The following is a 24,453-nucleotide window of genomic DNA, read 5'->3' as shown; positions in this document are numbered from 1 at the left end:
GTATTTTGTAACTACTTAAGTACTCTGGGATTGTTAATGTGAAACTGGGTTGCAGTTCCAGAGTTTAGCTATGTATGTGAAATATAAGAAATCTCTGTAAGAGCTGTACAATGTGTGTGTCAGGACCAGATTTTTTTAACCAAATGTCTCTTGGTGTACACCATTGCACATTGTAATGGACATTTTTCTGTTAAGTTAGGGTGTTATATGCACTTTTAGCTGGAAGTAGGACACTTATTAGAAAGTTCAAGCAAGCCAAGTTAATGGAGGATTGTAGTAATGAGTTTTGTTGGGCTAGTTAGTTGCAAATTTAATAATTTTGTTATAGCCCTGCCCCTAATCCAGTTTGGTGCACCACTGCAGCAGGTGGTTACAGTGCAACAGACAACTCTTCCTGGTCATATAAGCACAACTTTAACTATTTTGGATCTGCTGTTATGAAAAGTCCAGTGTTCATTTTTATATTATATTATATTATATGAAAAGCACCATCTCCGAAACCATATCGTCAAGTAGCACGTGAATCTGTTTGTCTCTGGAAGGGAGAGTTGTAGCAATTTATTTTAATATTTATGTTCAGACTTTACATTTTTCATATGCCACTGTAAGGTTTTACTGTTTGGTGGGATTATGAGAAGGACATACTTTCTGATTGGAGAAAAAATAAAATAAAATAGATGACTAAAACACTGATTGCAGAAAAAAGCCATTGTGTAATAAACATACACAAAATACTGTGTAGATAATGGTAGTATTTACCACAAGTGTGGTCTGTTTAGTTGTTCTTTCAATGTTGGGATTCTGGGTAAAACTAAAATGATTCAAACCATGTTGCAGTTTGTCTTATTTCGGATTTTACCAGCAGGATTATTGAGCATTGCATACCTCAAATGCAGTGGTCATTGGCTCATTGTTTTGTGAATTTTAATTTATTTCTTTTTATCCAAGAGAGAACTTCAGTAAGTTTAAAGCTGTTTGTTATATTTCATTTATTCCGCTCTGGGATAGAGACCTGCAAAGGTAGAAGTGTAGTGTTGAAAGTCATTGTCAGAAAAAAACAGACAGTAATAGGGATATTAGTAGAACTGAACAGTCTTTTGACTCAGTATTAGTGTTAGTAAGTGGCACCTCTGCTACAGTGTATATCATGTACAATATGTCATAATTTACTCAGCACTGCAAACTCCTGCTGGATTGTGAGTTTTCATTTAAATATTGACATTTGGCTAATGTCATTTTTTCAGATGCACTTCTTCTTTGTTCAGGACAATGTCTTTGATTTCATCACATATCATACTATAGTCAATGGCAGTCAAATTATATTTTATCAGGTAATAAAGTGCACAGTAGTAGTTAACAAATACTGCTACATGACTGTGGGAAGTGTTCCACTGAAATGAATGTTAAAACTTCTAGGGACCTCAAAACACTGTTAACACATTACATTGACCCTTCAGAGACAAACATTGAAAACAATGCCTTTAGATCCTGAAATGGCCCTTTTGTGGTTTTATTATTGTGATTCTCCAGGAGTGCACCTCCCACACAGGTCTTCAGAGTGCAATATATAGGAATATGGTCCCTCCCATTAATTATGAGTTTAGTTATTTGGTACATCCATTAAATGAAGCTTTTGTTAATTTATCCAAACATCTGTGCCTGTGGTATACATTTTATGCTGCAAAACAATAACCTAGATTTTGCTGTAGTTATTTCCACCTTCAGAGGGTTTCTTTCCAAGTTTATAACAGTGCATATGCCTTGGTATGGGCAACCAAGCATCTTTTCCAGACATGCATTGAAACTACTTGTACTATCTGTACATGTGCTGTGTGCTTCACAGGAATTATGTTTCTACTACCATATCCACAGCAAAATCATGTGCAACTGAATGCAAAGTGATGTCTTTCCACACATGATGTCAGAGCATCTTAAGGTGATCTTTTCACAGCCACCAAACCCAGTGTCCCACTTTCCCACTTCCACCCCAGTAGTCAACTAACCAGACTGCGCCCCCCCCCCTTTGCAAATTCCTGGATCTGCCACTGAGCGCAGGGTCCTTGACATGAAAGTGGCTTGCCTACATTTGACTGGATTCACTTCCTGGGGGCTAGGTATAATAAATGTATTTATTTTTTTATCTATCTTGTTTCCACTACGTGGCAGCCATCAGTCCTCCCATGAGTCAAGTGACACATCCTTTTCTAAGCACAACAGTTGATCATGGGAAACTGCCACTCAGGCAGCAATCAATGTTTTTCAAGTCCAAGCTCTACTCACAGTCTCCTTGCTGGATGGTTTGCCTTTGCAATACTGGTACTACATGCCAGGTCCTCACACATGGTCACATATAAATGACCTTTGATGGGTGGTGTACCTTATTGTGCTGTAACAGACCACATCTTCTCTGTCCCCTTGGAATGGGTGAGCAGGAAGTGGCTGCTTCACTTTCACCTCACTTAACTGGCTTTTCTAATGTCTGAGCTGCTATTCAAATCTGGGTCACCCAGTCAGGGCTTAATCCCTCTAAATAATGTTTCAAATAAAATACACTGATGTTTAATTTCTCCAAGTCTTTTGGGTTTCTAATACCATGACAGGAATGGACCCCATTCCTTAGTCAAAGTGTGATTAAAGTTAATTAGTATTATTTCAATCTTTGATGTTAGAAGTACTCTTCTCAGCACTCACAATGTGTCCAGTAATGACGACTTCTGCAATTCATACAGAGTTACACATATCGGTAACTTATCTAAGTATGATACGTTGCTCATACTACTATTGGAAATGTCTGTGTGTCCTTTTTTCACATTGCCCTCATTTCTGCCTCTCTGTACATAACACTGTAGACACTGGGTGTAGCAATTTTATTGATCAAATGCTACTTTTATCTTCTTTTCATGGACTACTATATCTGGTTTTCTCGCATCTCTGTTTTGAACTGATCTCGTGTGATATAAACTTAATTTTCTATAATGCTTTGTGGCTCGTTCCCAATGTTTTCAGCTACTTCAATATTGTAATGTTTGCACAATTTCCAATGCAGCAGTCTTGCCACATTATTATGCCTTTCAGTATACAATCCTTCTGCCATTAGTGTATCACACCCAACAAAAAGATGTGCGACTGTTTCCAATTTTGATTTACAAAACCTAGATGTGTCTGTTTCTTCCATATGTTTGATGGACTTTGTAAACTAACATGCATGTAGTCCACTGTCTTGGGCTGCCAATATTAACCTTTTGTATTTTGGTTTAAATTCACCCCTCCCTGACCATTCCTGTGTTCGATCCTTTTCTAAACTTGCAACTATATTTATGCATTTTCCACATTTTTGACTTTTCATCTTATCCTTCATTTTGTTTTTTTGGCAAATTCACTTGCTGCCTGATTTTTATCTACTTCTGGTTTGGTTTCCATTCCCACTTGACACCGATATGATTCTGCTAAACTAACCAAGGAAGTCATTTTAGACTTATTCTCCTCGTTTTAAAACTTTCATTGCATTTGGGTCTTGTGAGGTCAACAGATAGGTATGCAGTCTTAAGATTGCAGATCTATATATGTAATTAATTTCAAGGAGGCCCATACCTCCTTCAGAAGAGGGAATATATAGTCCTGGTATACACTGATTGTTATAAATCATTTGATAAGTATGAAGCATCCTTCTTGGTTTCCTGTCCAACTGATCCAACACTTTTGGAGCCAGTCAGTCACTCCAAAATTGTAAGCTAGGATAGGAAGTGCAAATTGGTTTATAGCTTGAACCTCAAAAAGAAAATAAGTCTTTACAGTTTGTTGTTTTTTTGGGAGCCAAATTGTAGCCGTGGCCTAATCTGTTAAGTAGTCAGCTTAATGGGTTAAAGGGCAAGACAAAAGAGCAGTGGTGACAGTGTCATCCTGGAGTATCCCCCTTTGAATTTGTATCCCTGGAATAATAATTTGTCCTTTATCATGGCTTAACTGCAAAGTGGTCTGCCACAGTTTCAAGGTCATTGTAATGTAATCAATCAGTGTACTGTTTCTTATGCACTTTCAAGCATTCTTTTATCCATGAATGTGGAGTATTGTCAAATGCTTTTTTTTTTTTTGTAGTCTATCCATGCTATACTTAGATTCTTTCCCTTTTTACAGTTCTCCATTATGATTTTATTTGACAACATATGGCTTTCTTTTGTTACCCTTTTGTTCTATTGCCATAATTGAGTTTTCCTCTAAATGACTATAAACTTTGTTGGCATCAATTCCAGTATACAGTTTATATATTGTTAGAAGGCAAGTTATTGGTCTGCAGTTTTCAGGATAGCTTGCAGGTTCGTTCTTTAGTATTGTTTTTCCTATTGATAACCAGGTTTGTGTCTATTCAGGGTGCGCATATAAATAGTTCTTATTCATGGCTAAATCTTCACGTAAAGATGTTAAAACTTGTAGGCAGAAGTTAGGTACTGCATCTGGGCCTGGGATTTTCCATTTAGGAGCTATTCTTAACTTTGTTTCAATCTCCTTCTAGCCATTACTTTATCCCATTTCATATCCTTTACATTTGAACCTCTTATGCTTTCTTTTACTTCTAGTCATTCAGCATCTTTATGTTCCACAGGATCTTCATAGATATTTCTCCAAAATGTATGTTATTTTTTTTGGTGGTGTTTCAGTTCCTTTTATCTTGTTTCCCAATTCTTTTTTGGATCACCAATAAATTGCTTATTTTGTACTTTTCCTTTATATTTATCTGCATATCTTCTAAGTTTTTCTGCCTGTGCTGGTATTTTTAGTTTATTATTTACAATAGTGTATGATGTATTCTGATCTGTTCTAATACTGTGCATTGCTTTTATCATGTCTATCTTTCTAAGTATTTTTGTTGGTCTGTTCCCTGTTCTCTAGTGTTCTGTTCTTGGATTTCTGTATGGATTTGTAAATGAAACCACTGACAAAGCAGAAAACCATAAAAACAACTGATAAAAATAATCTGAGTAAACCACAACTGCAGCTACTGGATGACTATTTTTAATAAAATGCACACATTATTGAGTGCTTTCGTATCAATGAAGAAGAGACTTCATCAGAATACAAATCAGAAATAGGAATTGTACTATTTAAATATTCACTCATTTCCTTCCCTACCAATTACATACAAGAACCAATTACAAACAATGAAAAGACATTAGTTTTTAAAGAAAGAAACCTCTAACTTTTTATAAAAAAGAACAAAATAGCTGGATAAAGGCAATTATTACAAAGAAACTACACACTATAAATATTGCAATTTTCATCTTAACATTCAACATCTGCCCATCTAATTTAAATTATATTTTACTTGCTCTTTCATTTAAAATGGGTAAAATAGAAATTGTGTCATTTAAGCCTGGGGGAAACATTGCAGCTAACCTAAGCTGCCATTCTGTTTCTTTTTTCTTCAATACATTTTCCAGTCTCCCCCCAGGATCAGGCTTAATTATATCCAAGATTCCAAATAAAAACTTTTCAAACTTGGAACAAACCTGGGAATGTTTATCTTCTTCTTTCGGCTTTTCCCAATTAGGGGTCACCACAGTGGATCACCTGTCTGCTCATGATTGGCAGTTCATAGGTTGGTACTAGGCTATCAGCCCTAGGGCCTATACAAGCCTAGCCATAACAATTCCCTGGCTATTTTTTCCCACACTATTTACTTCCCTGGACCCCTGTCTAGCAGGGTGACTGACGTGATCCCAGGGGTGAATTTCCTTTCTCCCATCCAATCGTCAAGGTTCCTTTTGAAGAGGACCAAAGAGGCACTCTGCTTGACATGTATGGGCAATCTATTCCAGAGTCTGGGGAGTCTCTGGGTCAGGAACCTATCCCTCCAGCATGTTTTGTTTATTGTGATGACAAGGTTTAGATCCCTGGAGCGTGTGGCTCTGAGGGATTGGGATTTCTTTAAGTGTAGCATGTCCAACAGCTCTGGGTTTCACATGGCCTTGTATGTTAAGCAAAGGTCGCCTCTGAGTAGACGATATGCGACAGAGTATAGCTGGAGTTTTTTAAGGCGGTCAGCGTAGGGCATCTGCTTTAGGCCTGTGATTCTTTTAGTGAGGTATTTCTGTGGCCTTTCCAGTTGTTGCAGATGTCTTGAGAGGTACATACCAAACGGGGCATTGTATTCTATAATGGGTCTAATGAGGGATGAGTACAGTGGGACAATGACCTCCTTTTTTCTGGATGAAAAGCCCTTAGTGATGAGGTGTGCCACATAGAAGGATTTCCTAACTGTTGTGGCGATGTGGTTATCGAAGGTGAGACCACTGTCCACCTGTGTCTCTAAGTCTCTTATCAAACTTTCAGTGTTTAGTGTACTGCCACCTATATGGTAATTCACAGATACATGTTTTTTCCCAAAGGGGATAACTATACATTTCTTGGCATTGAGCTTGAGCCCATGGCTCCGGCACCAAGCATCTGTTTCTGTAAGGCCCTTTTGTAGAGTATCCACATCATTTGGGGATTCAATAATGGCTCCCAGTTTGCAGTCATCTGCAAACTTTGTTATCCAGAGTCCCTTAGTGTTGGCCTGTACTTCAGAGAAGTAGATGCCAAACAAGAGCGGTCCCAGTACTGAACCCTGAGGTACTCCACTTGTCACTTGTCTGGAGCTGGATTTGGAGTCGGCTACTTTTACAGTGTGGGTTCTATCAGTAAGCCAGTTAGCAACCCATTGGGTGATGTAGGGATTAATGCCCAGCTTAGTAAGTTTATCTATGATTCCAGAGTGGGGGATGGTGTCAAAGGCCTTGGCAAGGTCTGTGTGGACCACCTTACCCTTGTCCATGGCTCTGGAGACTGATTCGAAGAAGTCAGTCAAGTTCAGGAGACAAGATCGGCCCTTCACGAACCCAAACTGGGTGGGGTCCAGTGTTTGAAGGTTGCCAATGTCTTTGTTTATAAGTTCCATGATAATACGCTCCATGGCCTTGCAGATAAGGCTTGTCAGACTGATGAGACGGTAGTTTCCGGGATCCAAGGTGGATCCCCCCTTGTGGAGTGGGATAACTGTAGCTGTGCGCCACTCAGTGGGCACGAAACCTGAGGTGAGGCTATGATTAAACATGACACTTAGGTGAGGTGCCAGTTCATATTGTAGTACACAGCCCGGGATGTCATCTGGTCCCATGGATGCTGTATTCTTAGCTTTGGAGAGTGCGTTTTTTTACCTGTGTGGCCGTTATTACCGGAATTTGGCAATCTTCCGGTATTGAGTTGGGCCATTTAGGGGGTGAGGGGGGGGGGTGAAGTTGGCACTGAATCGACCTGCCAGGATATTGGCAATATCCTTGGGATCAGTATATTTAATGCCCTTAAATGAGTTTTATGGTGTCGTGTTGCCAGCCCAGCGCCCAACCTTCCACAGAAGGCACACACACCTAGGGCCAATTTAGAGTGTCCAATCCACCTACAGCATGTCTTTGGGATGTGGGAGGAAAATGGAGCACCCAGGGGAAACCCACACAACCACAGAGAGGATATGCAGACTCCACACAGAAGGCACCCCAGCTGAGAATCAAACTGGAGAACCTCTTGCTGTGAGGTGGCAATGCTAACTGCTGCACCACTGTGGCCACCCATCTGGGAATGTTTATATAAAGCACTATTTAATTTGCCATTCCTTATATCATTGAGAAGCTCATATATTCTACATCTAAGAGGGTGCTCGGTCTTGCCCACATAAAAATTAAAACATGTTGCACAAATACCCAGATAAACCACCCTACTTGTCCTGCAATTACCTTTCTTAAATGAAACTTTGATATGCATTTTATTAAAAATAAGTGTGCACTTCATTGAGACGAAAGCGCTCAATAATTTGTGTATTTTATTAAAAACAGTCATCCAGTAGCTGCAGTTGTGGTTTTCTTGGATTATTTTTTATTTATCAGTTGGATTTGTAAATGTCCAAGAAGCTAGACTTCTCTTAAAAAAACAAACAAAAAAAAACAGCATACAGCTTCAGTGATGCTTGAAAAGGGAGACCTGAAATTTTAAGTGTGTCAGGTTAACAGTGTATATGGCTAGGCATCTTATGGTTCTTGTGATCACTTGCCTGGTACTATTCCTATATTTCTGAGATCCTTGTCTAGCAGAAGAAGGCAGGTACTTTAACAGCCTATGGGAGTTGGAAGAGTTAACAGCAGTAACATCCAAAAGTAGTGTGGAGGCAGCCTTAGTACTCAGAATGGATTTAAACTTAAACCTTATAACATGCAGCTTGGGGGGGAGGGCTAAGGAATTATGTTTATCATATCAAATTAAATTGGCAAGGTGTGATAATAGTAGCTTGTGTATCTAGTGCTACAGGTGGCAGGTTCCTTACAAGCCTTTCTAACATCTTAGCAAACTGGCAACATGTACAACTTATACTAAAGGTAGATCAGGTTGGTAGATTCCAAGACAGACTAGCCTGTCAGAGATGCACAGGTTGAAACCCAGACGGGTAGCTCTGGTGAAAATATGCTCTCCTTACAATTAGTTGGATGGTTGGAGACTCGCAATAAAAAATAAACAGTGAGGCTAGAAGCAATAACTGTAAAGATTTATTATCACCAACTTACTGTTGTGACTTCAACTAACTTCAATGTTTTTCAGTATGTGTAGCTAGTGACATGTTTATTTTTCAAATATCTGTATTTGAGAAACTTGTTTTGCAGCATGTTTTTTTTTTTTTTTTTTTAATAAAAGAAGTGGTCAGTTCTGCAGTTTTTATACTTATGAAGTTACACGATGTTAGTACTGACTATAGTTTGTGAAGATATCCTGGACTGAATTTTCCACATGGAATAAGTCAGAAGTGATATAACTTGATTACACTAACTATATAATGATCATAGTTGTATGTTGGGCAGTAGAATGTCAAGTGTTATCACATTCAGTAATCTGTTACCGCTAGTCTTAATGTGTATGCAGTTTTATAAATGCACTTACATGTGCATTCATGTGAGTGATAGGTATTTGATCTTACCCTCCTATTATATGTGTATGTGGTTTTATAAATATACACTTATGGATGCACACATATGAGTGATATGTATCTGACCTTAGCCCTGCTGTATATGTTTTTTTTTTATAAATGAAAGTACAGAAATACATGTAATAGGTATCTGAGCTTACCTCTACAGTATACACATATGTGACAGCTATCTGGTCTTAGCCCTTCTATGTATGTATATATAATATATATATGCATTTTGTGATGGGTATGTGATCTTACCCCATGATGTATGTGTATGTGGTTTTATTAACACACACAGATTCACATGTGAATAATAGGTATGCAATATTACCCCTACTGTATACCTTTATGTGGTTCTATAAACGCATTAATCAATGCACAAGTATGAATGATAGGTATCTGATCTTACCTTTACTGTATACATTTATGTGGTTTTATAAACCACACTTATGAGTGACAGGTATCTGATCTTACCCCTAATGTATACCTTTAAGTGGTTCTGTAAACACATTCATCGATGCACAAATATGAATGACAGGTGTCTGATTTTACCCTAATGTATACATTTATGTGGTTTTATAAACACATTCAGATGCGCATGTAACAGGTATCTGATCTTACCCTAATGTATACATTTATGTGGTTTTATAAACACACTCAGATGCACATGTAATAGGTATCTGATCTTACCCTAATGTATGCATGTGGTTTTATAAACACACACAGATGCACATGTAATAGGTATCTGCTCTTACCCTAATGTATACATTTATGTGGTTTTATAAACACACTCAGATGCACATGTAATAGGTATCTGATCTTACCCTAATGTGTACATTTATGTGGTTTTATAAACACACTCAGATGCACATGTAATAGGTATCTGATCTTACCCTAATGTATACATTTATGTGGTTTTATAAACACACTCAGATGGACATGTAATAAGTATCTGATCTTACCCTAATGTATACATTTATGTGGTTTTATAAACACACTCAGATGTACATGTAATAGGTATCTGATCTTACCCTAATGTATACATTTATGTGGTTTTATAAACACACTCAGATGTACATGTAATAGGTATCTGATCTTACCCTAATGTATACATTTATGTGGTTTTATAAACACACTCAGATGCACATGTAATAGGTATCTGATCTTACCCTAATGTATACATTTATGTGGTTTTATAAACACACTCAGATGCACATGTAATAGGTATCTGATCTTACCCTAATGTATACATTTATGTGGTTTTATAAACACACTCAGATGCACATGTAATAGGTATCTGATCTTACCCTAATGTATACATTTATGTTGTTTTATAAACACACTCAGATGCACATGTAATAGGTATCTGATCTTATCACTTCTGTTTACATTTATATGGTTCTATAAGCACACTCACAGATGCACATGTATGAGTGACGGGTATCTGATCTTGCCCCTACTGTATACATTTATGTAGTTTTATAAACCACACTTGAGTGACAGGTATCTGATCTTACGTCTATTGTATACATGTGTGTGGTTTTATAAACACAGTCACAGATGCACACTTATGAGTGAGAAGTGTCTAAATGGGAGTTATCAGTGGGTGGCTACGTGGGATTGTGCACTGAATTGGGGGGAAGTGGGTACATGCCTTAGACAAACATCAAAAGAAGGGAAATATTTTCAAAAATAAACCAAATGGCTCTTAGGTGCTCAGGAGGAATTATTAGTGATACACATGAAATGTTTTATATAAGGAGGAAGAGGTACAGATTATAGGACAGTGAGCCCCCCCCATTTATATGGCAGGTGCGAAAAAAAGATCACTAGTTCATAGCTGTACCTTTCCATCTGCTGGAGTTAATTAGTGTCACTGGGCCTGTGCCCTATGTACTCCCAGAAGTATCACATGTTTGTATCTGTAGTCCTCCATCTTGAAAAGGTATTTAGTGTCACTGGGCCTATGCCTCACGTACTTCCTACAGTATTATCTGTCAGTAGCTGTTCCCTTTCCGGAGTTGGTTAGTGTCTCTGTGCCCATGCCCCTTTTACTGCCTGCAGTATCACCTGTCAGTAGCTGAACTCTTCCCCTCTCCTTCCCTATGCCACAACTGGTTAGTACCAAAAGGGCCCATGCCCCTTGTACTCCCTACAATACTTGCCTATCAGTAGCTGTACCCTCCCCTATGCCACAACTGGTTAGTACCAAAAGGGCCCATGCTTCTTGTACTCCCTGCAGTACTTCTCTATCATTTGTTGTACCCTCCCCTATACCACAACTGGTTAGTACCAAAGGGCCCATGCTTCTTGTATTCCCTGCAGTACTTACCTATCAGTTGCTGTACCCTCCCCTATACCACAACTGGTTAGTACCAAAGGGCTCATGTCCGTTGTACTTCCTGCTGCATCATAATCCAAAGTCAGAAAACTGGCTGGAGCACTTGTTAGCCGTTCAGCAATTGTAGCCCTCACCAGGGCAGTACAAGCTGCAACAAGTGCAGTGCTTTTTTGTTTTAGATCTCCTCCCTCCCTCCTCCCTCAAGATGAACACCACAATTTACGTTAAGAATAAATGAAAAATTATGAAGGCTGTTACTAAACATATTCAGAGCAGTGGTAAAAATCAGGAAATATTTTGTAGAACAGTAATAAATATGAGTATCAAAACATACAACCTGAGCAGTATGAGAGGTATATAAGTACCCAGAAAGCTTCACCTCTTTCCAAGAAATCTTCCACTGTCTCATTTTCTGCTGCTGTTTTCTCAACATACATTTTTTACATTGCAATGTGTATTTCTTCTAGTTAGCCATAATAGTCATACATAAAAGAAAAGAGAATGTACATCTCCTTATGTTATCTTTTTTGTTGTTAAATTAGAGTCCTCTAATACAATTTCCACAATCTGATGCTTCTCTTTTTCTCACTGTTCATCCTTATTCTTCTTTGTTGGTACTCTGTGTAAGAGATCTCTGTATTCCACTGACAGGTCTTGTCGTCGATTGCGGTAGAAACCAGGGGTATTTGTTGCAAATAGACCTTCTCCAGATCCCGGCTCTGGTTCTGTAAGGCATAATAAGATGGAATACACAATTAGAATGCATGTTGTTTTGTAGCCATTAACCTCGTGACATCAATGTACAGCCTACTTAGTAGTTCTACCTTATTCTTAGTGCCCTTATGGAGGCTCCACTTAATTCTGGAGGTTATTATCCCCACCTTCTGACTCCTATTATACTGGAGCATTGGTGCTGACAGTGCTTATCCTGTTTGCCTGAATTTTGCATGCAGTGCATTACAATTACTGTGGTCCTTTGCCAACTGGTTTACAGTTATAAACCCCAAAAAAGGTGGTAAAAGTGCCAAAACGAAGTACAAATAAACACAATGAAGGCACTGGAGGAACACACACAATCCAAAATCCAAGAATTTAATGAAAGTCCACACCAAAGCAAAAAACATATACAGTAAGCACCACACAAATCTGGTGGTGTTGGATAATATCACTGATGTATTGATTTTATTATGTGTTGGCATTGAGTATTTATATTTTACTAATTAATATATTTTGTATATTCCCATATTCTTGATGATTTTATCTGTTACAGTTCATGTATTAGGGTCTTATGTATTTTATTAATTTTATGAATTTTAAATGTTTTATATGTTATACTTATGTTCATTATAAATGTGCCATCATTGGTTAATTGGTTGAGGGATTTTATATTTAAATGCTATCAGTAGTTGGTACGCTCACATCTGATGAAGTTTTTAGACGGAAATGCTGTGATCAAGTTTAAGCGTTCATGTGGTGCTTACTGTATATGTTTTTTGCTTTGGTGTGGACTTTCATTAAACTCGTGGATTTTGGATTGTGTGTGTCCCTCCAAGTGCCTTCATTGTGTTTAGTTGGTTTACAGTTATCTGTTACACCTTTATGATGCTTTGTACATTTGTTTTTTTTACCTTGTATTAGCAATACAGTCTGCATTCATTATTGTCTCTCTGAAATAATATTTACAGATGAAGGTCTTAGATTTTCTCATCTCCATTTATGACCTAGGCCTGTACCCGCCTGCATCTTTCCTCTTCATTGTTTTGACACTCACTTGCTCCTTGATGATGTAACAGCTCCATTGATTTCCCTATAATTTTTCATAAGGTAGGTGACTGTGTATTTACCTATGCACCTTATGATTATTTTAAAGTGGTTTGTGCTTTGTCTGTGTATGGATTCCTTTTATGGTACATACTGTTAGCATGTAAGATGAAATTACACTGACACAGAGAACCAGTAGAATGAAAGATGCATTTGAAAGCTTATTTTGTTTTTTCTCCAAGTCAGTGATGTCTCAGAGTTTATTCATTATTTTTTTCATACATATATTTGTTAACCTACTAAATACACTGCCTGGGCTTTGAAGGCATTACACAAAGAATAACACACAAAATGTAAAACAAACATTTAGCACATGATAGTAGTTTTGGCATATGCATTTAGTACATGACAGTAGTTTTGGCATATGCATATACAGACATTAATATATATATATATATATATATATATATATATATATATATATATATATATAAAATATATCTACCTGACAAGATCGAAAGCTCACAACACCGATAACCACATGGCCAACATCACATCACCGACAACCAAAATCTCGACATCGGAAGAAAACCACGAAAAAGGAACATAAAATTCCCTTTCAACTGCTAGCAGGGGGGCTACACCCCACCCGTAACTTTAATACATCAACTCCGTGATTGCATTACAGTGCAAGAATGGAAATCTTTAAATTCCGCACTATAGTGAGATGCCAGTTCCGCATTGTCGGCATTCCAAATGTCGATCATATGGTGTCGGTCATATGGTTGTCGGGATTCTGGAGTGTCGGCAATGTCAGGTAGACCCATATATATATATATATATATATATATATATATATATATATATATATATATATATATATATACACACACACACACACACACACACACACACACACACACACACACACATTACAATATGAAAAATAAACTTTGTCTTAAATGTTTGCCATTCCAGTGGCAAATAAAAATCAAAGATTTTCACATGGAAAGAGGGTTAGAATTGTAAGGTTGAGAGGAGTGGGACATTACAATATGAAATTCTATCAGAGGGAGGATTAGAATTGGGACATTATAACATGGAATTCTATCAGAGAGAGGATCTCTAGTAATTCCATATGAAATGATGGAAAATACTACAAAAGTTAGATTTTTATGAAAGGGAAGACTGGCAGTAAATTTGGAAGCAATGAGAGGAGGAAGTTGATGAGGTGGGAATAAGAAGGTAATGGGTAGGGGCAAATTTGAAAAGTAGAAAAACAGAGATAAGGGGAATAAAGCGGACTTGGAGATTAAATGCTTAGCAGCTTTATGTGATGTGCTTACATTACAAGAGGGTTATTTTTATCCAGGGGTATCAAAAGCAAGTTCACTGTAAGCTTTGTTTGAGGTATTTTATTATTTTTTTTTCCCCTGAACCTTTGAATGTTAAGCTTTGCCCCCAAACCTTCTGGATACAAGTGCCAACTGCAGGTGCAAGCTTGACAAATAAGTTTTCAACCTCCGTTAAAATGAATGGGGTTCTAGCTAGAACAGCACGTTCTTATAGGGGGCAGTAGCTGTCATTGATTAATGTATAAGTGAGTATTTTGAGGAGGAGAACAAAGAGCTTAGTGTGGAGTGGAAGCCAAATGGATTTTGAGATAGTGAGGCAATAATGTTCGTTGTGAGGACCAATGTGAATAAATATGAGGAATTTATTTTCGGCCTTTGGTAGTATGTCCATGTTGCGATTGGAATGGTTAGTTTAGGCCTTATTCTATTTATGGTATTAGTACATTTAGGGCAATAGCTCATCTAGTGTCTGATGTGAGAAAGTACAGTATTTTATGTGCTACTCTTGAGTTTGGTGAGGACTTTGTTGACTTGGCCCTTGATGGTGTTATCCCTAAGTATTTTTGTGATGCGACAACTGGTAAACCAAGACTTTGTGAGGTAGCTGTGTACAGTTAAGGAATGTTAGCAAGTTTTTTTTTTATTAACCTTTTGCCAAATAACATTACAGTATTTTTTCTTTTCATTTTCACTTTCAGAGTTAACTTGTTAGTAAGTAATCAGTACCAGACACTTTCACAGTCTGTAGAGAGTTTTGAAGTTTGGTGACAGTGTTGGCTGCCCCAGTAATGAAAACTTCATCAGTGTATAACAGGCAGTTTACCAGATATAGATCCCAGGGTAGACGAAAAATAAAAACAGAGAATAGCAGGGGTGCAAGTGCTGAACCTTGTAGGGTACCTAAAGTGGTGGTTCCTGAAAGTTTATAGTGTTTTGCTTGTACTAAGGGAAAACTGTCTGTTATGGAAGAGTATGGTAAACCAGAGGCAGGCTTTATCAGAAAACTGTCACATTGTTTAAAATTTCCTATAAGCATGTCATGGTTAACACATTAAAAGATTTTTTTAAGATATACAAATATGGCACCAGGAATCTTTCCATTTCCTTATTGGCATAAAATCTGGTTAGTGAGTAATGAGGCAGATGTTGTGGTACTGTATTTAAGTTCAAATTCATATTGTTTATCAGAGTGTGTGTCATATTTGGTGAGGGAGCCCAGTGCCTGAATGTAAATAAGGCTGTCAATTAATTTGGCTATGGGTCAATGTTTGCCATAGGTCTGTAGTCATTAGCAGTTTTAGCATGGATGTTTTAGCCAGAGGAATATTGTGGTGTGTTTAAAGAAGTCTGGCACTAGCTTTGTTGTGAAGCTGACTGAAGATGCATGCTACTGTGGAAAAAAAGCAATTTGTATCCACAGTGTGGAAATTTGTTAAGTAAGACCTGTTTTGTAGTTACGGCTGAGAAGTAAAAAAAAAGGGGATAGATTAGAATGGACAATAAATCCACAATAGAGGCTGACAGTATTAGTAGAGTGTTTAGAAAAATGGGCTTTCTGGTTTTTGATTGGGAAAATAAGATATTGTTGCCTTTGGTCTTTAGTGGGCAGCCATGGTGGTGCAGCGGTTAACATTGTCACCTCACAGCAAGAGGTTCTCCGGTTCAATCCTTGGCTGTGGTGCCTTCTGTGCGGAGTCTGCATGTCCTCCCTGTGGTCATGTGGGTTTCCTCTGGGTGCTCCAGTTTCCTCCCACATCCCAAAGACATGCTGTAGGTGGATTGGATACTCTAAATTGGCCCTAGGCATGAGTGCGCCTTCTGTGGAAGGTTGGGTGCCAGGCTGGCAACTCTACACTGTAAAACTCCACTGCCAATCATGAGCGGACAGGTGATCCGCTGTGGCAACCCTTAACTGGGAAAAGCCGGAAGAAGAAGAAAGTTGCCTTTGGTCTTTAAAGTGTTCCAAAAATTCTTAGGCTGGATAATGTCTTTTTTTTTGGCTGAAGTGTTCTGTAGCAGGCAGCTCTGGCTGTTTTTAGTTTTTGAGTGTGTTGATTGTAGTCTTTTCCTCTAGGTTCTTATACTTGCATAGTTTCACTTGGTCTGAAGTATTGTTTTTTAAGTCTCTTCAGGCGTATTCCCTACCACCAATTTGTTGAAAGAGTTGACGGGGTTAACCATGGGAATTTGACCGTACGTCTCAACCTCTTAGCAGAAGAAATCTGGAAAAAGTCTAAAGTAAAGGGGTGACAAAGGTCCCAAAATATGGACAGATTTTAAATATTGTTCTTATAAACTTAGTTGCTAGAACAACAGGGTGTGTGTTACCACACATTTTCTGAAGGATATAAAGTCTGAAACACAAATGAGTGTCATTATTTAGTGACCAGTCCTGTGTGATTTTCCATAAACCACAGTTTTTTATGAGGAACAGACCACTATGATGACCTGAAGCGGAGGAAGAGGGGAACCTTGGGCATCTGGGTCCAGGAAGCTCGGGCTGGGCAGACCCCACACATATGTAAGTATATTTGCCAATATTTTAGAAATATGCAAGCTGAATCTGTGCAAAACTGGTATGCATAATGGTTTGCTTCTCTTTCAACAGCTGCAGACAAGAGGGCGTGCAATGTTCAGTCCCATGCAGGGTGCCTGGCCAGGATGATGTGAGTGTAGTAAGTAGGGAAATAAAGTAATAACGTAATGTACAACATAATCTTATACTAAATTAGACTTTGCAGTCTTCAGGTATGATATACCTGGGACATGTAACATGTTTAGTAATGTCATTACCTACCTTTAGTAGGTTCATAGATTAGTACTAGGCTAACTGCCCTTGTGAACCATTTAAGCCTAGCTAATTATCCCTTGTGAGACTCAAACCCTGCACCTTGTGTTTGTAAGGCAAACACCTTAACTATTAGGCCACCCTCCCAACCTTGAACCTGAAATGGCAAAGCATGTTAAATCAAGTAAACATGCAGTACTGTGTAGTATAGCTTCCAAACATCAGTTAATGTTGTGGTCTATCAATTTAAGAGTCACTGTTCTGGTCTACTCATTGTCTGAAATATGCTGTAGGTTGCACTCAATTAATGGACAGTGTATATGGGTTCTTTATTAGACGTCTTACACAGCTGTCCATGGCCTACATGCCAGACATGTAGCAACATTATTGATAAAATCTAAAGGGTGATGGTGCTTTGATATGTAATGTTTTCAAATAGTGTTCATTATTCCTGTATTCACTGCATGTGTGTTTTAATCTGACACCAGTGAACTGTGAAATGTAAATAAATAAAGAATGCAGCAAAACCTGTCTGAAATAAATTCAGTGCATTACTCAGAGTAAGGTTCAAGCCTGTGTTCTGTTCATTTTGTCTGACATAATGCTGTATATTCCACCCAAGCAACAAACATGGTACATGAGTAAGGTTACTCAAGTCCTGGACTATTATCCATGTGTCTAAATGGCAGATTTTAGGGAACATTTTCAATGCAGTTTTAATCAGGAATGTGATTTGATAAGTAATCTTTTCAAATAAGTGTTAATTATTCCTGTATTCACTGCATGTGTGTTCTAATCTGACACCAGTCAATTGTTAAATATTAATGAATAAAGAATGTAGCCACAAATGTCTGAAATGCATGTAGTGCAATAACCAGAGTAAGGTTTAAGCCTGTGTTCAGTTCATTCTGTTTGAAATAATGCTGTATATTCCACCCAGGCAATGAACACATTATATGGGTAAGGTAACTGAAGTCCTGGACTGCTATCTATGTGTCTAAATGCCAGATTTAAAATGACATTATCAGTAAAGTTTAAAACAGGATTTTGCTTTGATAACTAATCTTTTCAAATAAGTTTTCATTATTCCTTTATTCACTGCATGTCTGTTCCATTCAGACACCAGTCAACTGTTACATATTAACTAAGAAATAATGCATCAAATTTCAGATATGCATGTATTGCAGTACCCAGAGTAAGTTCAGATAATTTCCATGAAATATGCTATACATAGCACTCGGTAAGTGAACAGGATATATAGTTAGGTCAACAGATGATCTACACAGCCATACATGTGTGTAACTGCCAGATTTCATGTGAAATAATCATTACAGTGTAAAAGAAGATGGTGCTATGACCTACTGCACAAATAGTACCTCCTATACCGAGCCAACAGATATTGCCAATATACTGACAGACAGATTCAGTGCCAACTTTACCCCTCTCTCCCCCACCAAAGGACCAATCACAATACCAGTAGATTGCCAGGAACCCATTATTACTGCTGCACAGGTTAAAATGTCACTGTCCAAGGCCAAGAATACAGGTTCTATGGGACCTGACAATATCCCTGGCTGTGTTCTACATGAACTACAGAGTTAACTGGCACCACACCTGTGTGCCCTGTTCAATCAAAGCCTCACCTCAGGCTTTGTCTCTACCGAATGGAGCACTGCTACAGTCATCCCTCTCCACAAAGGAGGAACGACTACAGACCCTGGGAACTATCGCCCCATTAGCCTGACGAGTCTGATATGCAAAGCTATGGAACACATCATCATGGACCTAATAAACAAGGATATAGGGAATCTCCAAACTCTGGATCCCACACAGTTTGGTTTTGTGAAGGGTAGATCATGCCTGCTCAACCTGGTCAACTTCTTTGAGTCAGTTACTAGACCTGTGGATGAAGGCAAGGTGGTTCATACAGCCTACCTTGATCTGGCCAAGGCCTTTGATAACCATTCCCCACTCAGGAATCACAGAAAAACTATGACCCAGCTCTGTTAGAAATACTACATCTAAAGAAATCCCAATCCCTATGTACTACACACTCTAGAGACCTCAACCTCATTACCACAATCAACAGAACAAGCTGGAGGGACAGGTTCAAACCCAGAGACTGCCCATGTTATGGAATAGACTTCCCATACATGTCAAACAGAGCACCTCACTGGCCCTCTTCAAGAGAAATCTTGATGAGTGGATGGGAAATATAAAATTCACCCCGGGGATCACTACAGTGGCTCTACTCTATAGAGGCACTGGGAACTAAGGTCGGGTGGCACAATGCCAGGGTAATCCTATGAGCTAGGCTTGTAAAGGCTCCAGGGCCAATAGCTTAGTACACACCTATGAACTGCTGTATTCAGCTAAAGTGCTCATTATTCATGTGTTCACTGCATTTGGTTTCCAATGTGATACCATACACATCTACACGTGTGTAAATGTAGGATTTTACACAAAATGTTGCTATAAAAGTCATAAAGAATAGTGTTTTGAGAATTCATAATATTGAAATAAAGTGCACATAATTCCTGCAGTCATTGCTTCTGGGTTGTAATCCCAAGGCAGCCAGCTGACAATTAACCAGCTGTATAGTGTACTTAAAGTACACGAACATACCTGTCAACTGTCACGCTTTTGAAGAATGTAATGACTAGTGCCCCATATGACTGGCCCTTGATTAACAGAAACTTGATATTACTTGGAATGCAATTTATTGGCAAATCCATTTACAGAACACCTTGGTAGTAATGTATGAGCACACTATCTAAAACAGTTACCTGTAGTTGTGCCTGTGTATCACCATTTATTAGTGCTTGATCCATACTGTCCCATGTTAACAGGTTGAGAGGTATGTATGTGCAACACGATCTATACAAGAATTGCAGTCAGTGTACTCACAACTGAAATTGCACATCTTTAGAAGTATGTATTAGTAGTCTGTGTAGTAATATTACCTGCAATGTTACTAATGGTATGTTTTTCTCTCTCTTCCCACCCCTTATCTTTTTAATTTATTAATGTTATTTATTATTATGATTTGATATTAATATATTATTTGTAACTGTTATGTTGGCCTTATGTATTATTTCATACTGGTTTGCTGTTAACATACTTTCCTTAATGTTATTTATTGTTGTGTTCCTCATAATATTCCTTTATATGTCATTTCATTGATCGATATTATCTTCCATTATGTTAATACTAACATTTGTTTGGTTATTTCTTTTGTTACCTTATGTTTATAATTAATTTACTACAGGGCAAGGTAGGCCGGTTCCTGGCGATCCACCTACCTTGCTTCCCCCAGCCGTGGCAGCGGGGCCCAGCACATCTGGGCCACAGCCTGGTGATGCCCCTTCTGCTGGCCCTGCACTATCTGTGGCATTGGGTAGTTCTGCCCCACTGGCTGGGCTGGGTCCCCCTCTGGGAGTGGAGGTGGAGGGAGTGATTTTGTCACCAGTGAGGAACTGCCAGGTATGGTGCATGGGTTCCTGCGCCAAACTGTCAGTGCCCGCCTACGCTGGATGGAGAGCATGCTGTCCATCCTGGTGGGGCGGTCTCACCTGGACACCAGCAACCACCACATTCACCACAGGGGCAGTGAAGGAGCTGTGCTGACAGTCCCATGAGTGAGGACTTCAATCACACTGCTACCGTGTGACACTCCTGGGACTGGGATTCCACAACACCTTCCCCATCAAAGATGTTCACCTCTTTGTGTCACACACCAATCATGTCTGCTGTCTTGTCTGCAAAAGCTTCATCACCTTCCCAACTTACCTCCCCCACATGTACCTATGTCCCTTCCCCAACATTCCACTCTCACCTTAAAAAAAGGGGCAACTGTCCCCAAACAAATTGTCCCATACATAGCTCTCCATTTCGGACACGTGTCCACTGTACATACTTAATTTGGTCCAATTGGCTTGACAATGCACTTATGGTGTTGCCACCCCTCTCTGGGGGTGACACTCCAAATTCAGCTAAAAATGTGTGAAAGTGCACAGTTGTTGCTATTCAAGAAATGGATAGCTATGGTTCTGTCCTACACCCATCCTGCACATCCCCATCTGCCTTTCACTGTGTTTTCCCCCTGCTTGCACCCCATTTCACCACTGTCCTATATCTCCATTTTTCTTTTTTTTAAAGAATTATGCATGACCCAGTGTGATGCACTGCATTGTTTAGCTATGCTAAATAACGATACATTGATATATGCTTTTGAAACAACATTAATCACATTTAGAAAGTACACCTGCACCCTATTTTGAACCCAGGACCATCACACCTGCAGGACAGTGGATCAACCTGCCAAGCCACACAGCTGTTAATTAACACAGGTATTTTAATGAAAACAGAGTAATGCTCAAGTTCCCATCATAAAGTGTGTTGAAGTGATGCTGTGCATAATGCCACACTGTGCAAATCAGCTGAGAGATTAATAGAAAATAGTGTAAGTGGCACTCTAGCAGAGAAATATATTACTATAAAGCCAAGCACATAAGCTTAGACATAAGTGAGGTATCTAATAGCAAGTAACCCTGCAATTATATGTACAACATGTAAGAATAGACTTGCTAAAACATTAATGGAAAATAGGATTTTAACTGGGACTTACAGTACCCTAAACCCATACACATAATAATAGAAGTAAGTGCAGTATTTAACAGCATATAACTGTGTAAGGATGACTGCAACATGCAAAAATACACCTGCAATAACGGTGACTCTGTAGCTCAGTCTGTAAATTGCATTGAGAATATTACTTTTTGGTACACATAGTATTGGGTTCAATTACAGTTGCATCTAGCAATGAAAATACATGTATGTGGACATCAACATTATAAATTGTGATATGTATGTCTATCACATCACCTATTTATCCACCCAAAGCAGTACAGTTGGAATGTTTGCATCCAAGTAATAGAGATCATAGGCCTACAGATAGGACTACTCTTAAGTAACCCTAGTACAATACTAGAAAGTGCAGAGGATGTCAGGTTATACATTAGTCTGAATTCCCAGAGGATGTTGGTGTGTACTCAGACTGTGGCCCAGTAATGTCAGACTGCAGCCCACAATGATTTGCTGGTGATATCACACACAACCACAGCTGCACAAGTAACATACATATATGGAGGTTGAGCTAGACACAAGGGTTGCCAGCACACAACTAACAAGGGACTACCATGACATAATATGTGACTTGGCAGTTATCCAACTGAGTGACATCATGGTTAATGCACCCTCTACCATTATCTAGGGCACACCAAGCATTTTGCCTTGTATTGCGTTACTGATACTGTTGGCTGACATACTTACCTTAATTCCTGGTGGGATGGGTACCCTCAGTCTGGCTCTGCCTATACAGCAAGGCTGTCACAGGTCCCACACTTACTCTTAAAGCTTGTTGTCCTGCAAAGTGTTCACTCTCTCTGCCTATGCCTATTGCCTGCAACATCACCTTCAATTCAGCCTGTAGCACACACATTTGCATGTAAAAAGTAGCTGCTACAGACATTCTTTCTGCCATGATGTAGTATCTGTACTTCAGTAATTTCCAAACCAACATATAAGAAAGGGGTTGTAATCGACATTGAGGCCTTCTATCTTGTTCAGTGGTTGCACTGGATTGGCTGATTGTACTGCAAATTAGCTGTATTGGCTGCAAGTAGCATCTCAGAAGCACAGATTGTTTCAGAGGCAAACACTTGCTAATAAGAACCATGTTAAAAAGGCAAAGAGCTAGCTAGGGGAACCATTGTGTATAAGAGTTACTTTGCAGGATAAACTCATTGGCACATTTATATATCTGTACCTTTCAACAGAGGAGTGTTGTACTCCATCAGGTATGTAACCATTCTATTTCCAACACGATGCATATGTTTCAATATACTTAGGTGGAATGGGGATTAGATCATTAAGCCTTTCTTAGAACTGTAATGATGACATGTCATTGATCTCCAGATGTCTTACACCTACAGAGGAACTAAAGTACAGTAAGGTTAGAATGTTTTTTTGTTAATTAGGTACACCGGTCTCCTGGAAATTTCCTTTGATAACGGTTGTAATACTACTCTGCTGTTTGTTTGACACTGTTGTTTTTATATATTCTAAGAGGGTTTTACACCCAGGGGCCACACTTTAATGGACTCCTGTGCTGGGTGTGAGATCATACATCAGTATCTGTCATGGCACAAACAGGAAAAGCTGCCTATTGGTACTATCCTAGTTGCATCCATACCCTTACTATGTTTGCATAGTGTTGAATATGAGATGTGTAATTAAGCAGTGAATACCGATAGTCATTCGTTATTGCAGGATCTCTACATACTGTACTCCCACATATGTGATCCTGACACGTGTTCCCATTTTGTTGTCTTTCACGAAATATGTATCCCTGATGTCGAGACCTGTTTACAGACACTGAAAATGACATCATCCTGGAGGCTTTGCGTCAACACCATCAACTCCTGCTGTCCAGAGAAAGGCCAAACAGGGAAGAGTGGGCAGCATTGTGGGCTGACCTGGTTCATGATGTGAATGCTGTCGGTTACCAGAGCAGGACATATGAACAGGTGTGACACCGTTCCACCGATATGATCAATGCCACACTCAGAAGAGCAGCAGATGTGGCCAGGGATCATGGTGTCACTGGTAGAGGGCCTGTGGTGGAACAACCACTGTCAGCCACTGAGGAATTCCTAGCAAACCTAGGAACACAGGACTTCTCCCAGGCATCCATCACATGGTATGTTGTGGATGTTGATGCCATTGTTTCCATGCAAGAGAAGCATCCAGGTATGATTAGTTGGATCAACATTGGAGTACTGTACCATTCAGTATGTCAGGGTGTACATAGTTTTATGTGGCTGTCAGGTTTTTTTTTTGGGGGGGGGTTAGTTGCAGTTTGACTCTCATGCTCAGACTGTGACCAACATACCAATTAACATAGTTGCTACTGTAAATGTGAGATATTTGGACATATTAGCCTGTTGTAGTGCAACATGTGATGCTGTGTACATTACCTCTCCCTCAACTTTTTACAGGACCATCAGGTATCAGACGTGGCCATGCTCCTGCTCCTAGTAAGCACAACACTGTTTTGTTAGAGATGTAGATTTAGTGCAATGTATTCAGTAAAGTGTCACCCCAGGCCTGCTGGCTGGATTGATGTACTGTCTGCATGATTGCCTACTGCACAGATATTTTC

The 24,453-nt window shown here is 39.0% G+C and overlaps 1 protein-coding gene across 3 annotated transcripts in view; it reads right to left on the bottom strand.

Moving 5' to 3' along the window:
• Positions 1-8,553: 8,553 nt before the first annotated feature.
• LOC122799279 (EMI domain-containing protein 1-like) overlaps positions 8,554-24,453 on the bottom strand; it is a 1,823,504-nt gene continuing 1,807,604 nt past the window's right edge. For all 3 annotated transcript variants that reach the window (XM_044068236.1, XM_044068235.1, XM_044068237.1), the window contains one exon: positions 8,554-12,052. In XM_044068236.1, coding sequence (XP_043924171.1) covers positions 11,913-12,052 — 140 coding nt within the window. In that variant the 3' untranslated portion in view covers positions 8,554-11,912. The remainder of the gene's footprint in view (positions 12,053-24,453) is intronic.

This window comes from Protopterus annectens, chromosome 4.part0 (genome assembly GCF_019279795.1).
Source record: "Protopterus annectens isolate FY-2018-M chromosome 4.part0, PAN1.0, whole genome shotgun sequence".
Classification (NCBI taxonomy): domain Eukaryota; kingdom Metazoa; phylum Chordata; order Ceratodontiformes; family Protopteridae; genus Protopterus; species Protopterus annectens.
The sequence above is the reverse complement of the archived record's forward strand: the minus strand, read 5'-3'. Positions and strand labels throughout refer to the sequence as shown.